Source organism: Gracilinanus agilis, chromosome 2 (genome assembly GCF_016433145.1).
Source record: "Gracilinanus agilis isolate LMUSP501 chromosome 2, AgileGrace, whole genome shotgun sequence".
In the NCBI taxonomy this organism is placed as follows: Eukaryota; Metazoa; Chordata; class Mammalia; order Didelphimorphia; family Didelphidae; genus Gracilinanus; species Gracilinanus agilis.
In genome coordinates this window covers 268,816,879-268,832,227 of record NC_058131.1, presented here as the reverse complement: position 1 = coordinate 268,832,227, position 15,349 = coordinate 268,816,879, and the positions used below count along the sequence as shown (strand labels likewise).

General features: G+C 47.5%; 1 protein-coding gene across 1 annotated transcript in view; it reads right to left on the bottom strand.

Annotated features, from left to right (window-relative positions):
• The window catches only part of GRIN1 (glutamate ionotropic receptor NMDA type subunit 1), a 39,446-nt gene extending 24,514 nt beyond the window's left edge, over positions 1 to 14,932 (bottom strand). Inside the window, exons 1-8 of the mRNA XM_044659659.1 lie at positions 14,856 to 14,932; positions 14,552 to 14,644; positions 14,260 to 14,325; positions 13,901 to 14,168; positions 9,637 to 9,771; positions 5,112 to 5,288; positions 1,244 to 1,306; positions 218 to 318 (exon numbers count right to left, since the gene is read on the bottom strand). Of these exons, the coding sequence (XP_044515594.1) occupies positions 218 to 318; positions 1,244 to 1,306; positions 5,112 to 5,288; positions 9,637 to 9,771; positions 13,901 to 14,168; positions 14,260 to 14,325; positions 14,552 to 14,644; positions 14,856 to 14,932 (980 nt within the window). The remainder of the gene's footprint in view (positions 1 to 217; positions 319 to 1,243; positions 1,307 to 5,111; positions 5,289 to 9,636; positions 9,772 to 13,900; positions 14,169 to 14,259; positions 14,326 to 14,551; positions 14,645 to 14,855) is intronic.
• Between the last annotated feature and the right edge of the window lie 417 nt (positions 14,933 to 15,349).

Genomic DNA, 15,349 nt, shown 5'->3' with positions numbered 1-15,349 from the left:
GAGAGAGAGAGAGAGAGAGAGAGAGAGAGAGAGAGAGAGAGAGAGAGAGAGAGACTTGAAGTGAAAAGTGAATAAGGGCTTTACAGGAGACTAGGCACAAGATGAAAAGATCTCCATTTGAGTTAGGTCAGAACAGGAGTAAAACTTGAGACCTGAGGCCCCATGATGGTGTCTAGGTGCAGGAGATAAGAGTGTTGTTTGTTGCCTTCTGACTTACCTGGCTGAAAGGATGATGACTCGGGCCTCCAGTTCTTGTGCTTCTTTCAATAACGCTGTCACATTCTTGGTCCCAGGTTCAAACTGCAGCACCTTCTCTGCCTGTGATTATGAACCTGAGTGTTAGGCGGCTGCTTGGTCTGATACAGGCGCCTCTCAGGCGCAATGGGGCCGCAGCCACCAGTAACCCCAAATGGCAAATCAGGTTAACTAAGGCTGTTGCCCTTTCCTCTTTTATTTCCTTTCCTTTTCCACTCACTCTTTCTCCGTTCCTTCTTTCTTTCCTTGGCTCCCTTGTTCTTGCTCTCTTTTTCTCTCTCTCTCTTTCTCTTTTTTTCTCACTTCTCGCTCTCCTCTCTCAGTCAGTCTCAAACTCTCTCTCGCTCTTTCTCTCGCTCGCTCGCTCTCTCGCTCTCGCTCGCTCTCTCAAGCGCTCTCTCTTTCTCTCCTTTTTGCACTGTGCATGCAAACTGAAGTGGACCGAGACTCAGAAAGAGGCGTGCAGCGGACAGGTAACAGAAAAAAGGCTTTCGGAATGCAACCGGGAACTCAGACGGGGGCGTCTTTTCCAGAACCGCGGGAAATCCGCAAAGGCCCCGATTTAGGCAGTGGCCAGCAGGAGCAGCCCCGTCCCCAGGTGACCAGGTAGGGGCGGCTCCTTCCCGGGTTTCAAAAAGGAAACCCTGGCGGGTCCCAACGGTTCACATGCATTTCCCAGAGAGAGCTCGTCCTCCTCCTCTTGCTGATTGTGCTTCTCTCTCTCTTTCTTTCTCTGTCTGTCTGTCTGTCTGTCTGTCTGTCTGTCTGTTTGTCTGTCTCCTCAAACAAAACTACCAGCTCGGCACCGCCACGTGCGCCCATGTTGCCAGCACCAGCCTGCCTCGACTTTAGATTTATTTCTTGCTTGGTTAAAGCCCTCTCGCCCGGAGGCGGAGGCGGACGCCTGAGGGCTGGTGGCTGTGACTCTCACAGGCACCTCAGTGACTACCTAGGTCGGTGGGCGGCGTGCACGTCCATGCAAAGATACCTTGGGTCCTCGCTTGTTGTCATAGGAAAGTTGGTCGAGGTTTTCATAGTTCCTTTTTTTACTCTGATGGATAATGTGCACAGAGAAAATATGCAGACACAGAAGAAGATTATAAACAGCTGAAAATGACGAGCACTAAAGCAAATCCAACATCACCGCCTCTCCACGGTCCGCATGAGGGCCACGTAGCCATGGAGCTTGCAAACACCATATTTCCCCTGGGAGAGTCAGGGCAGGAGTGGGGACTAAGAGTGGGGGCGACTGGTGCTAGAGGGACAGCTCCTTTCCAAGGAGCTGGGAATTATGAAATGGTTCATACCTTGGGGAAAGAAAAGTGTATTGGCGTTTGGATCCCGCTCCCCTCCCCCTCCCCATATGTCACCCAATCTGTGTCCTTCTGTGTCCCCGTTTCCATCCCATCCATGTCCAAAACTGTGTCACTGCATATCCTGATCCATGGTCTACCATCTGCACCCGGATCTATCCTGGTCCACATCCCTTTCTCTCTTCCTCCTGTCTGGCTTGCTGCAAACTTGCAGTGGTGGGGGCTGAGGGCTCTGCCTCCCCCCTCGGAGCACAACTGAATGTTGGGCACGCTTGGTTATCCCTCTTTCTTGACTATGAGACATGGTTCTTGGATTGGATTGGTCTAAATTCTTAGCCAATGTGTGGAGAATGAGGTTTTCTGTGCATACGCAGATAGGAAAAAATCTGCGTGTGTGTGTGTGTGTGTGTGTGTAGATATGTAGAATCTGTGTGCTAGTCACTAAAAATCTAGGTAGTCAGGAGGGTGAAAGCTGGACGAAATTATGTGGGGGAAAAGGAAACTCCATCTCATTACTCCTCTGAATTGGCAATGGAGTGCTCTTAGGTTGGGTTGTATGGCTGATGCTACACCAGGCAGAATGGGCAAACACATGTGGTCAGGGCCCTCAGGCAGTGCCCAGAGTAGACAAACCCTCCTGTGGCTGGCCTTGCACTTTTCTGGGGATATGCATCCTTCCCAACAGCAGCTACCCACCACCCCACCCTGCCATCAGCTCACTGCTAAGCACCAGAAAGCCTGAGATATGATCTCCAGAGCTACCCTCTTTTGGCAAAACTTTGGGGATTGGGGAATTAGAGGGGGCATAATTTGGGAAATGCCTTGTTTGTACTCTGTGTCATTATCACTATATGGTTAGGAACACCCCCCCCCACCCCAAATCCCAGCTTCCTTTAAAATCTGTCTACATGATACGGAAAGACCTGTAGCTTGGACCTAGATGCTAGAAGTGCATGAGTCAAACTTAAAAGTTAGAGGTCCTGTCCAAATCTTACTTACTGACATATCTCTGGAGGTGGGGTGACCAAATCCACTGTGAATGTGATATGAGTTGTGTTCCAGTCTTGTAGCAACTCTAAGGAACAAAGTTTTTCAGCCCAGTCCCTAATCAGTAAGGTAGGATAGTCTACTGTGATTTATCCTCATGCTCTACTCTCCAGCTCCAAGGGGCACCTACTTCTAGGTCTAATGTTTGAGGTTTGCAAGCAGGCCCCAGGTCTTTGTTGGGCCCCTCCCCTCCGTCATTTTATAAGCCCAAATCTCTCCTCTCTGCCTTTGTTTGTCCTTACAAATTTTTCTTTCAAGAGATTCTCCTTCTGGGTCCCTAGACTTTCCCCCCTTCTTCCTTTGAGACCATTTCCAGTATCTAGTGTAAGGTTCTTGTATCTATTCTAAAGTATTTACACCCAGTATTCTGGGTGTAAATGCATTATAGGTTGTATGAAAGCCATGGAGTCATAGAATTGTAAATTGACTGGGCTAAAAGGGACCTTAGAGAACCCCTACCCTTAGTTCTTAACACAGTGCCCGGCACAAAGAAGGCACTTAATAAATGCTTATTGTATTATGTTGCATTATCTCCCTCATTTTATAGATGCATAAACTGTGGCCCAGAAAGGACGTATGATTTACTCAAGGTCATATAAATATTGTGTTAAAGGCAGAGCCAGGACTAGAATTCAGGACACCTGGTTTCCTGTCTAGGACTCTACCCATCGTACCACTTAAGTTTTATTTAGTATTACATCCAAATGAATAGATTTTATTCTACATTTCCTCTTTCAGGCCACTTTTTAAAAAATATTAAATAAGAATGATTTCAACACCGATCTCTGGGGTATCCATTATTTATACTTCTCTAACTTGAGAGAGTAGATATGGCCCCTGGCCTCAAGAGGCCCCATCATAAGGGGGAGACGTTTCCACATCCAGAAAACCCATCTCGTGACTTCTCTCAGTTAGGAAGAATGCCAATCTCCAAGGATCTACAAAATGTGTTATAATTTGGAGAGAATCCCAAGAGCTTCCCATTACCTAGGGTCCCAAGCCCCAGAATCCCCTCTCTTCCTATTTCTTCTATCATTAGCTCTGGCCTGGCAAACACCCTAATTGAGCCCAAGGACTGCCCTGAGCACAGACATAGGACAGGATGGGGGTGTGTGGGGGATGAATCTCAGGCTTCCTGCTCAATCTAAGGAGGCAATGGAGCACTCAAAGACTTGGTTCATGAGGTCCAGGGTTGATGGTCATGAACCAAAGGAACTGAGGTCATGGTAGAGGGTGAGAGGGCTGGATTGGAAAGCATGAATATTAGCATCTCTGAAGGAAAAGGAGTACAGGCTCCAATCCTCAGATCCCAGCACTATGGTGGGAAAGATATAGGAGGGCACAAGAAAGGGCAGATGAGAGTAGAGAAGCTAGGGAGAACACAGAGGGAAAGGCAGGACTCCAAGGGGATAAGGAGACACTTCAGCCTCATTGCTGTCTATTCTAAGGGCAATTCCCCACCCAGGTTCCAGGACAGCTGGAGAAATAAAATTAAGGAAGGGAGAATCAGGTATCTGGGAAAGAGGAAGGAGAAAAGGGTTGGAACCTGGGGCCTTTTCTGGGATAGTGTCCCTTTCCCCCAAATGTTGATTCTGGGTGGCCAGTCTTGGGAGTGAGATATCTGGGACCCTCTGAGATGAGTCTTGATTAGGTTCTGATGAAGATAAGGCCCAGAGATTAAAGTGGCTGGGCAGGTTTAAGAGCTTCAGGGGTCTATGTCCAAATAAAGACCTCCCATCCACAGGTTTGGGATGAAGTGAATAATAGGATTATAGGTTTAGAGCTGGAAGGAACCTCAGAGGCCTATTAATACAAATGTCTCATTTTTACCAAGGAGGAAACTGAGTTTCAGGGAGGTTTAAGTGACTGGCTCAAGGTCACACAGGCAGTAAACATCAGAGGCAGGATTTGAACCCAGACCCTCTGACTCCAGAGTCAGTGCTCTTTCCACTCTACCATGCATCAAAGTGAGCTCTCTAAAGAAATAAATAGAGCTAAGGGCTGGGCCATATTGCCCAATGGCTTAGACTCAGGATTGGAAAATACACTTAAAGAGACTCCAGTGGCCTGACCTGTGCCCACTTCCTAGGCACCTGGCCTGGGGAGATGAGCTAGTGAGCACAGGGACAGTTCCAGGGCTAGAGGGCTCCATGCCAGGGTGCAGAGGAGAACAGCCCTGTTTGGAGCCCCCCACACCCAGCCCGAGGGGCTCCTGGAGGCAGGGGCAGGCTGGTGTTTGCAGAACTCCAGGTTATGTGACCCTTTGCCAGTAGGGATGACACGTGGGAGATTTCGACTATGGCAAAGCACGTGAAATGAACCAAATACAGATTGGGTTGGGCGCTCGTCAGACATGGTGATGCCAGCCATGGCACAATGGAAAGAGAAGGGTGTTTTACACATAGGAGCTACAGACACTTCGGCCCTGCCCCAGGCGGCCTCTGCCCTCTGCTCCTCGCCTTAGCCGCCTCCCTCAACCACCCCTATCCTCCTCACCTTGGACTCTCTCTCCTCCAGAAGGGTTTCTAGACGCTTTTGGGCTGCCCGGCCCTCATGGTCATCGCTGACAATGAGGATGATGTGGTTCCAGCTGTAGACACGCATCATCTCAAACCAGACGTTTGATTGGTGGGAATATGGAGGCACCGTCCGAAGAAAACTCAAATGGATACTCTGTAGAGGGCACAGGAAAGACTGAGGAGGGGGCAGAAACTACTCTGTGTGTGTGAGGGTGTATGTGGTGTGTGTATGTGTGTGTATGTGTGCCCATGCGTGTTTAGAACTGGAAGGAGGTCTAAGGGGAAAGTGGCCAGAGGGGCCCCAAGTTCTAGAGTCTAGGGTTGTAGAGGTCAGGGAGAGACAGAGTCTGGGGTAGAGGAGTCTGAGAGGTGAGAGACTGAGGAAAGCAGAGGCTTGAGGGGAATTAGGATTATGAGGGATGGACACTGAGCAAAGGGTAGGTACCTAATTAGGATGGAGACTGGGGAGTCAATTGGAAACTGAGAGGGCAGACATCTTCACCCACATCCTCCCATTCTCCCCAACTCATGCCCCCACTGGCCAGGCTAACACTTACCTGGCTACTGGACTGGGTACTATCCCAGCCATGGGCTCCCTCTTGGTACTGCTTGTGTCTCTTTGCTCTCTACCCCCACACCTTTTGTCTCCCTCCCATACCTCAGAATCAGAATCACAAAATCTTCTGTTGGAAAGTCCCTCAAAAGTCATCCAGCCTGTCTTGAACCCAACACTAAACTGCATATTTACAGCATCCCTGTCAAGTAGCAGTTGAACCTCTACACAAACATTTCAAGTGATGGAGTGCCAAGGTAGCCTTTTAATTTTCAAATGGCTCTTTTTGTCGAGAATGCCTTCTTTATTTTGAATCAAAATCTGTCTCCCTTTTGCCTATTGGTCCTAGGTTCTCTTCTTTGGGAAAATACTGAATAAACCTGATTTTTTCTATAGGACAGCCCTTTGGATTTGAAGACAGATATATCCTCTTATAAAGTTTTTCTTCTCTAGGCTAAACATCCCAGTTTCCTTCATTATCTGATTTGGTCCCTGTATGACTTGATTTTAAGTCCCCTCACCATTCTGGTCATTCTCCTCTGGAAATGCTCAAATTCATTGATGTATCCTCTAAAATCTGAATCCCCAAACTGAATCCAGGACTCCAGATGTGGCCTAATAAGGGTATGGGGCAGTGGGCCTATGATGTCCCCCATTTTTGGATATTGTAAATCATTTGACATAGCCCATGATTACACGAGAGGTTTCTGTGACCATTTTGTCCCATTTTTACCTGATACTGAGCCTTTCACATGACCTGTTGTTTATTCATTCTTCTTCCATCATATACTTTTATAGATGATTTTTTTAAACTCAAATTCTGGGATTTTACATTTTTCCTAGTTACACTCTATTTTGTTGGTCTAAGCCGGTGTTGGTGAACCTATGGCACACGTGCCAGAGGGGGCTGCTCCCCTCCTTCCTCTCCATGCATGCCTGAGGACATTTCTCTCATCACCCACCCCTCTGCCTAGCAGCCCAATGGGAACACTTCCTCCCTCCCCTGTCTGGGATAAGGCCTGGATTAGGAGATGGGGCTCACATGCAGCATGAGAGTACAGTTTGGGCACTCATTTTCTAAAAGGTTCATCATCACTGATCTAGGCCCATCATCCAGGCTCTTGAGATCTTTTTGAAACTTGGGGTAAGACAGACTGATTTAGGTATTTAGATGGGCTGAGTGTATGGTGACTAAAAGGTACTATGTTCTGTGGTCTAAGGGATGTCAGCAGGGAAGGCTTCTATCTATCCATCTTCTCTAGCCCAGAACAAAAATGGAACTGTTTTCAAATATTTGAAAGACTGCCATGTGAAAAATTTATTAGGGGCAGCTACATAGTACAGTGGAAGAGTGCCAGGTCTGGAGTCAAGAGGAACCAGATTAAAATCTGGTTTTAGACACTTCCTTTTGTGTGACCCTGGGTAAGTCACTTAACCCCAGTGGCCTAGCCCTTACCTCTCTTTTGCCTTGGAACTGATACTTATATCAATACTAAGAAGAAGGCATGGGTTTAAAAAAAAAAAGGTTATCAGATTTGTTCCATTTGGCTTTAAAAGGTAGAACTAGGACCAATGGGTAGAAGTGATAAGAAGTTGATGTCAGTGCAATATAAAAGGCTTCCAATTTTGTCTCCATCTATGATGGCTTTTCCAAGCTTGGGAGCTGACAGGGTCACTGTTGCCATCCCATTGAGCCTCTATGCATGTGCTGATGATCTCTGTTTGTACTGATAGAGGCAGGGAAAAACCTTTCCTTCCTGTTTCAGTCAAGAGGAGCTTGGAATTTGTTAAAAGGATCTTGCTCTAAGAGACTACAAAACCAAAACCACCAACTCCTGCTCCTCCCCAGCAATCGAACAACAACAAACAGCCTCAATGACCACAACATCAGAGAAACCAGTGAGCTTTACAGTGCTCAGATCTCTGATTCAAACCTAGCTTAGTGAAAGTTTGTCCACAGATAGTTTCCACTGTGGTGGTTTAATGTGGCATCTAGTCTTCATTTATTTCCTCTATCTCTGCCCTGTCTGAGGGAACCTAACCTTGAAGCCCCTATTTTGAATATTGAGCATCTGCACATTAGAGATGATTTCACTGGAATTTGGGCAGACAAGTCTCTTGTTATCCCACCTAGTTTCCCCAATACTAACTAAAAGATATAAAATTCATTCAATAGGCTCTCCTTCCCTTCTGGACTTTATAAGATGAAGAGACTGCTTTCTCTGGGTCCAATTTTTCCCAATCTATGGTTTTCAGGCCCGAGGAACTCCAGGAGAGGGTGCCTAAGGGACACTTCTTGATCCAGGGATGTACTCCACCTATGAATCCAGTCTTTGTAGCTCCCAGAAGCATCTGTTTAGATTTGGGGGTTGTGTTTGTTATGGTGCTTAACCATTCCAATGTCCTGTGAATGATCCATGAGCAGAATGAAGGATTTTTCCAAGATATGCATGCATAATTTTTAGATGATGGGGGTAGAGGGGACTAAGGGAACCTTTAGAGCCTAGATATGAAAGGACTTTCATCCTCCAGAGCCATTTCTCAGGGTGACCTTGGGCAGGTCACTTCTCTCAAGGATTCAGTTTCTCCATCTATCCAATGAGGGAACTGGAGTAATTATCTCTAAGGTCACTTCTAGCTTGAAGTTCACTTCATTCACTGGTTCCTAAATGTACTAGGTACTTTCCTACCTTCATACCTATCCTTTTCATACACATCCTTTTCTTGAAATCCCAACTCATTCAAATCTCTGGACTCCTTCTCCATGAAAAGTCCCCTGACAGTTCTAGACTGTGGCGTTTTGTCTCTACTCAACTCCCAGAAGGGCTACTAGTTTGAGCCATTTGCTGGGCACTGATCATAGAACCTTGAATTACTTATCTTTTCTTGTGCTCAGGCAGTCTTCAGGGCACAGGACTCTGCCTCCCACATCTTTGTCTCCCCAGCATAAAGCACAGTAAGCATTCAATAAACATGTGTTGATTGATTAATGAGGGAAGGAGTTCAATCAGTTTATTCCCCACTGTGTGAAGTGGACTTACTTGGTCCTGAAACTGCTTCCTTTTTGTTCCAACATTAGCTCCCTGGAATGCAGGGGAGGGGCAGGGGTGGGGTTCCACTTTCTGCCCCAGCTGGCCCAGGCCTGAGTTGGGGTCAAGGCCCTATTCTTTAATATCCCTTTGTGTAATCTCAGGGACAACTGCTGGCCTTCAGTGGGACAGCATAGGGCTGAGGTCTAGCAGATGATAGAAAGGCCAGAGAGCCTCATCAAGGCATCTTCTATGGGTTGTCTTGAGGGACAAACTGATATTTGGTTATGCAACATGGCAACTTTCTTAGCAGACTTGTTTTCCTCATGCCAGGCAAGAAAGTAAATGGGATTTGGTTTCTCCTTCAGAGAAGAAGTTCTTGACCCTATCACCTTCTAGGGCTTAGGATGAGAAGAGGGCAATGGGCCTCAGGCATGACTTTTTGACTATCCTAATTCCTAGCTTTGGGTCAAAGGCAGTTGGAAATAATCTTTGTGTTCATCCTAGGAATGCTGGACAGTCTGGTGGGCACCTTATATTAGGATACTTTTCTTCAACTTCTGCTTTCTCTGTGCAGGGCCCTCTAGCTTTTGCTGTTGACAAGTGGGTCAGGCCCAGGCCCAGAGAGAAACAGTCTGGACTCCATATCCATGTGGAGGCTAGAAGAGCTGGTGGTGGCCTCAGGACCACTAGCTCTGGGGTTCCTCCCTTATACCACCACTCACCTATTGCCCATTCTCAGACCCGATTTTCTTCCTCTCTCTTGCTTACTTCTGGCCCCCAGATTCCTTGAGGCCTGAGGTTATCAGTCAGCTGTCTCTAGCCATAGAACTGCCCCATAGGTCAGTTCTACCCCAGTCTGACACACAATGCAGGGCAGAGTGCCGACCAGGGCATCGAAGCACATATGCAGGAGTTACCTTGTCAGAGTAGATGGACATGCGGGTGGTGAGCCCCAGGACGGGGATGCGGTAGAAGCCGGCTGTGTAGGAGACGGGGGTTGGAGTGAAGTGGTCGTTGGGGGTAGGTGGGTGGCTAACTAAGATTGCGTAGACCTGTGGACATAGGATATGAGGTCAGTGGGGGGTTGGGGGTATGGGGGGCCTGGGCATGCCAGCCAGCACTGCCCAAGAGCCCATCCTCCCACCATATTGGCTGATGACAAACGGAGGCAGAGATTGACAAGCGGAAGTTGAATCCATTGATGTCAGAGAATGTAGGAACTGGGGCTGAGGAAAATAAAAAATCAGAGGAGGTTGCCCAAAATTGGAGATACCCTCCCACACAGACACAGACAGACAAACAGATAGACATACATATACACACACACACACACATACACACACCGCCATCACCACCACCACCACCAAGTAATATCTACGTATAGACACATCTACCAGGTATGTATACAATACCACACATGTAATAATAGAAATGATAATGATAGCTGGCATTTATATAATCCTTTAACATTCACAAAATATTTTATATACAAGATTTCATTGGAACCTCATCACGACACTCTGACCATAAAGCCCCCTCTGAGACCATTAAAGGAAAAGAGGGCACCAACCCTGATACATACCATTAATAGCCCTATGGGTAACAACTGCCTATTTTGGCTATACTGTCATAGAGACATTCAAGAGATTCAGAGCCCAGGTAGTGGAGGCCATCTGAGGGGACTAGATGGTCAGGAGGTAAGATAACCGAATCTGACAGGGTTAGAAAAGAAGTCCAGATCTTCAAGGAAAGGGGTGTTTCCCTATTTCTTATTATAGGGTCTGACTCAGAGCCTGCCCACCCTGAGGAAGGCGGAGGAGTGAGAATGCTGAGCAGAAAAGAAAAGGGTACAAATAAAATCCACAGAATGACATTGAAACTCCTCCAGCTCCCTTCTTCCCCCATCCAATTGTCAGAGCTTAGTAGTTGAAAAGGCACAAAGGGCTCACTCTGGGGAATAAGAGCCAATTTCTAGCCACTAAACCTCTTCATGGGAGTGTTGATTAGAGATAGGTTGATTTTTGGTAGGAATAAGGTCAAGATATCCCTGGAGTTTCTCCAAAATTGTATACCAATTGACTGATTGAGTAATCTCCAATAAGGGAAATCACCTCCCCAAAAGGCTCTGGGGCTTCCTTTCAGACGACCATAGCAACATAAGGAAGGTGTGAATCTTGAACAAAAACAAAGGCCTGGGAAACTGTCTTTTCTCTATCTAGGAAGGACAAGTTCACTGATAAAAATTCAAGGTCTCCCTTTCCTGATTTGCACAATGTCCCCAATTACCTGAGTCCTTCCCCAGGAACCAACACTGACTAGGACACTATTGTGGGAGACAGGACCAAAAAAAGGCCTAATTTGTCATAGGATCATAGGTTTAGAGGTATGTAAGGACTCTTACAGGTTATCTCTTCTCGAGGGAGATGGTGGCTCCATTGAAGGGAAGCTGGGTCTGGAGTCAGGAAGTTCTTAGTTCAAATGCAATCTTTCAGCTATTTACAAGCAATGTGACCCTGGGGCAAGTCATTTAATTCTCTGTCTCAGTTTCTTCCACTAAAAAATGAGGGATGGTAATAGCACCTACCTCACGGGATTGTTGCAAGGATCAAATGAGATAATATCTGTAAAATGTGTTTAGCATGGTGGCTAGCACATAGTAGATGCTATATAAATGCTTATACTTCCTTAGTCCAAATCTTTTATTTTACAGATGAGAAATTAAAGCGCAGAGGAGTGGAGTAACTTGACAAGGGTCACATAAGTTAGTAAAAAGGAGAACCAAGATTCTCCAACATAGTCCTATGATGCCAAAAATACAGTGCTCTTTCCATGACACTAGGCTGCCTCTTAAGCCATGGAGATGGAGTCTGTGTTTGGGGATAGAGGAACCTCACAGGAAGAAGATGATGAATTAGTGGGTCTCCCTAGCCTAATTAGGCTGACCTTCGGTGGTCTTAGCCTGACAATCAACATTCCTAGACAGGGATGTTGGCTATAGATGTGGTCTCATAAATGAACCTCTGGGAGCTAAACAATCAATCTGGTTGTGTAAAGGATGATAAATGGGCTATGGATCTGACTTTTGAAAACACACTTGCTCCAATATACCTGTGCACCGTCCCCTCCTAATTCCCTATCCCAGTGTGATATGGGCAGTGGTAATTTGGAGGCATAGACCTAAGCTACTCTTTTTATTTCATTCCTCCCCCACAAGATGCACTGTCATAGGGAACAGCTGTTCCCTGCTGGGTGCCTCCATCTATTCTTCAGCCCCCACAATCTTTGACAAGGAAACACTTCTTCATACTCCCTCACCTCCTTTTGCTTGGACTTGGCTCTGTGTCAGCTTGGGTGGTCTTGGGAGGAGCCGGGGAGCAAGCAGTATCCCTCCCCTGCATGAATGGACTTCTGGAGAAAGGGTTATTAAGTTTAACTTGGCACATGGATAGAGAGCTGAGGGGATTGCAGGGGAGTGGCCTCAGGATATAGTGGGAGGGTCCTGTGGGGGGTGAGGGTGGGAGCTGAGAGACATTTTATTATTGCTGCATCAGGACCTTGACAGAGACACTTCCTGAATTAGATGCATATTACCCAGGATGCCATATATCAATATCATGTGTGTGGGTACCTGTGACTTAGTGTGTCTGTCTCAGTGTGTGTCCCTCTGTCTCTGTGTCCCACCATCTCTTACATAAAGGGCTGCATTGCGGTTAATCTTCTTGGCTTTGTTGGAATTCAAAAGGAAGCTGAGTTCCAGGGGAGGGACAACTTTAGACAGACAGTCACAAGGGAAGCTATGTTAAACTACCCTTCCCCCTACTGTGTACTCCTCTTCCTCAAGTACACCACACACATAGTGTATAACCTCTATGTACACATCACACATATGTATACATGTGTGTATAGATGTATTTGCACATGGGGTGTATGGATACCATACACAAAAGAATATACTTCACACACCTGTGACATTCCCATAAGCACACAACATAAGCCCCATATATATGTGACATATATACTTCATACAAATCCATGCACAACCACATGTATACACAGTAGAGCCTGCTTCCATGTATAACTATTATATGTATAACAGTAACATAGAAAGACAACCATTTTCTTTTTCCATGTAGATACTCACTAATATTATGATGCATGGAGAAAAGAGAAGTGGGAATGAGAAAGGCATAGAAAGATTTAAGGGAACTAAAAGATCAGACAGAAGGGCCAGTGTTGGCCTCAGATCCTCTCCTAAAGCTCTGGTCTGTGAGTACCTGACTATTGTTCAGGTAGACACACACAACTAATACACAGAATGATCTTCTCTCTCTCTCTCTCTCTCTCTCTCTCTCTCTCTCTCTCTCTCTCTCTCTCTCTCTCTCTCATCAGAATCCTTGATGCATACCAGATGTCTGCCCTGGCTTCTCTGAGAATTGATGAGGGCAGCAAGATAATCAGCCAAATACTGGACCTGGGTACAAAGGTGTGGAGGGATGTATAGATGGACTGTTGGATGGACAGATAGCTGGCTGGGTTAGAGTCCTCTACAAAAAGACATTCATCTGATTTGAGACTGAGAGAATCTGGGAACAAATGGAATGATCATTGAGAAGATGTGGGATCTGAGGAAGCCACGTGAGGGAGTAAGGGAATGGTAGGAGATTGGAGAGGATGAGGGGGAAAGAAATGAAGAGGTAGAAGAGAGGATGAACAGGAAAGAAGGAATTGTGGGAGAATTGAGAGGAGATGGTGAAATAAAGTGGATAAGGGGTTGAAAGGAAAATGATAGAACAGAGGGAAGAGAGATAGAGGAAGATGGAGGGAAAGGAATAAGATGGAATGGAAAAAGGACAACAAGAAGGAGAGATGGAGGGAAGGATGGTGAAATGGAAGGGAGAGATGGTGGTGGGTGAAGAGAGAGGAAGAGGACCATGGAAGAAAGGATAGGGGAGGCAAGAGAGGAGAATAAAGAAGGGAAATGCGTTGGGATGGGAGAAGAGGGAGCCGGGAGAGGGAAGAAGAAAAAGAGTAAAGAAAGGGATTGAGGAGGGCGTTGAAGGAGATGAACCGGCACAGCCCAATGATAGAGTAAGAGGTTGTGTGTGATGGGGATGGATGATATGAAGGAGGGGGAAAGGGTTTGGAGGCTAAGGCTAGAGCCCCAGAGGAGAGGGAGGGTACCTGGCTGGAGATGAGGTCTTCACACACAGACAAGGCCATCTGGATGGCGTTGGGCTTGTGGGTGACCGAGGTAGCATTGAGCTGTATCTTCCAGGATCCATGCCGTTTGTTGGCCTGGTTCACAGCCTCGCGGAACATCTGTTCATGTTTTCGGGTGCTCAGAACTGCGCCAATGTTAACGATCTTGGGGTCGCAAGCGGCGCGGGCGAAGGAACAAGAAAAGAGTAGGGCGAGCAACAGTAGACGCATCGTGCTCTTGGGCCCCAACCTGGGCCCGGGGTGTCAGCAGCTCCGCACCTGCATGCCCCTGGGCATTCCCAGCTGTGCGCCCCAGGCGCGCTCTACTCCCAGCTCCCCACGCTGTCCGAGGTTCTGAAGTGACGGCTGTGAGCTGCACGACAGGGGGGCCCAGGGACCCACAGCGCCTTGTAGGGAACGGGTGAGTGGAGCGAATTGAGGGGACCCGCGGCAGCAGCTCTGGTCCTGACGCTGTGTCTTTTGCCGCAGCTGCTGCTGCGGGGCTAGCGGGGATGCGCCTGCGAAGCTAGCGAGAGAGAACGACCCCCACTCCCCACCACTACCAGCCCCTCCTCGTTTGCCACCCCCGCCTTCCCAAACCTTCCTTCTCTCAACCCCAACCTCAGCACACACCAGAGTATGTGCGCGCGTGCTCGCGTGCGCGGATGCGAGCGACTGTGAACGAGTGTTAGTGACACGTAGAGTGGTATTCGGGTCTCCAGCCCACTAAGAGAGGAGCATGAAGGTTGGGGGTGGGGGTGGTGAGGAAGGCGCCCGGAGAACGGGTTTCCCTATCTCCCGCTCCAGTTCCTCCCGCCCCGCCCCCCCATTCCCATCCCGACTCTGTGTCGCTGTCTACCAGTTTAGGTCATTTCATGACTGGTCTGGGTGGCAGGGATAGGTGATCGCAAACGGAAAAGTGTTTGTTCTGGGAGACTTTTTGGATGGAGGCTCCAGCAGCCCCCGTGTTCTTGAACCTTCCTCACCTCCAGAGAAAGCTTCACTGGCCCTCATGGGGGCTCAGGTCTTCCCCACTTGTGAGCTTTAGGAGGGGAGAGAAGGGAGGAGAGGCCATTCCTCTTCCAGTAGCTCTGGTTTACATAAGGAGAAGGAAGCATGGGCAAAAGCAGGAATCAGGGAAGGAACCAGAGGCTTCACAAAAAGCAGCACTGTTAAATCAGGGAGACTCCTGAAGGGGCAAGAATGGGAGAAGGAGGGGGGGGGGGTCTCAAGGAGGAAAGAAAAAGAATAAAGAGGACTGATTCTCCAGTAGAAGGGACTGAGGTTAGATATTAGGAAGAACTTCCTGATTTTGAGGCACATGACAGAGGAAATGAGGGCTCTAATCTATTCTTTCTCCTTGCCTCTGTAATTCAATGCCTCCCTCCCTTCCCTTTCATGCTACCAGCCTAAAATTTCTTTTCCCTTTTC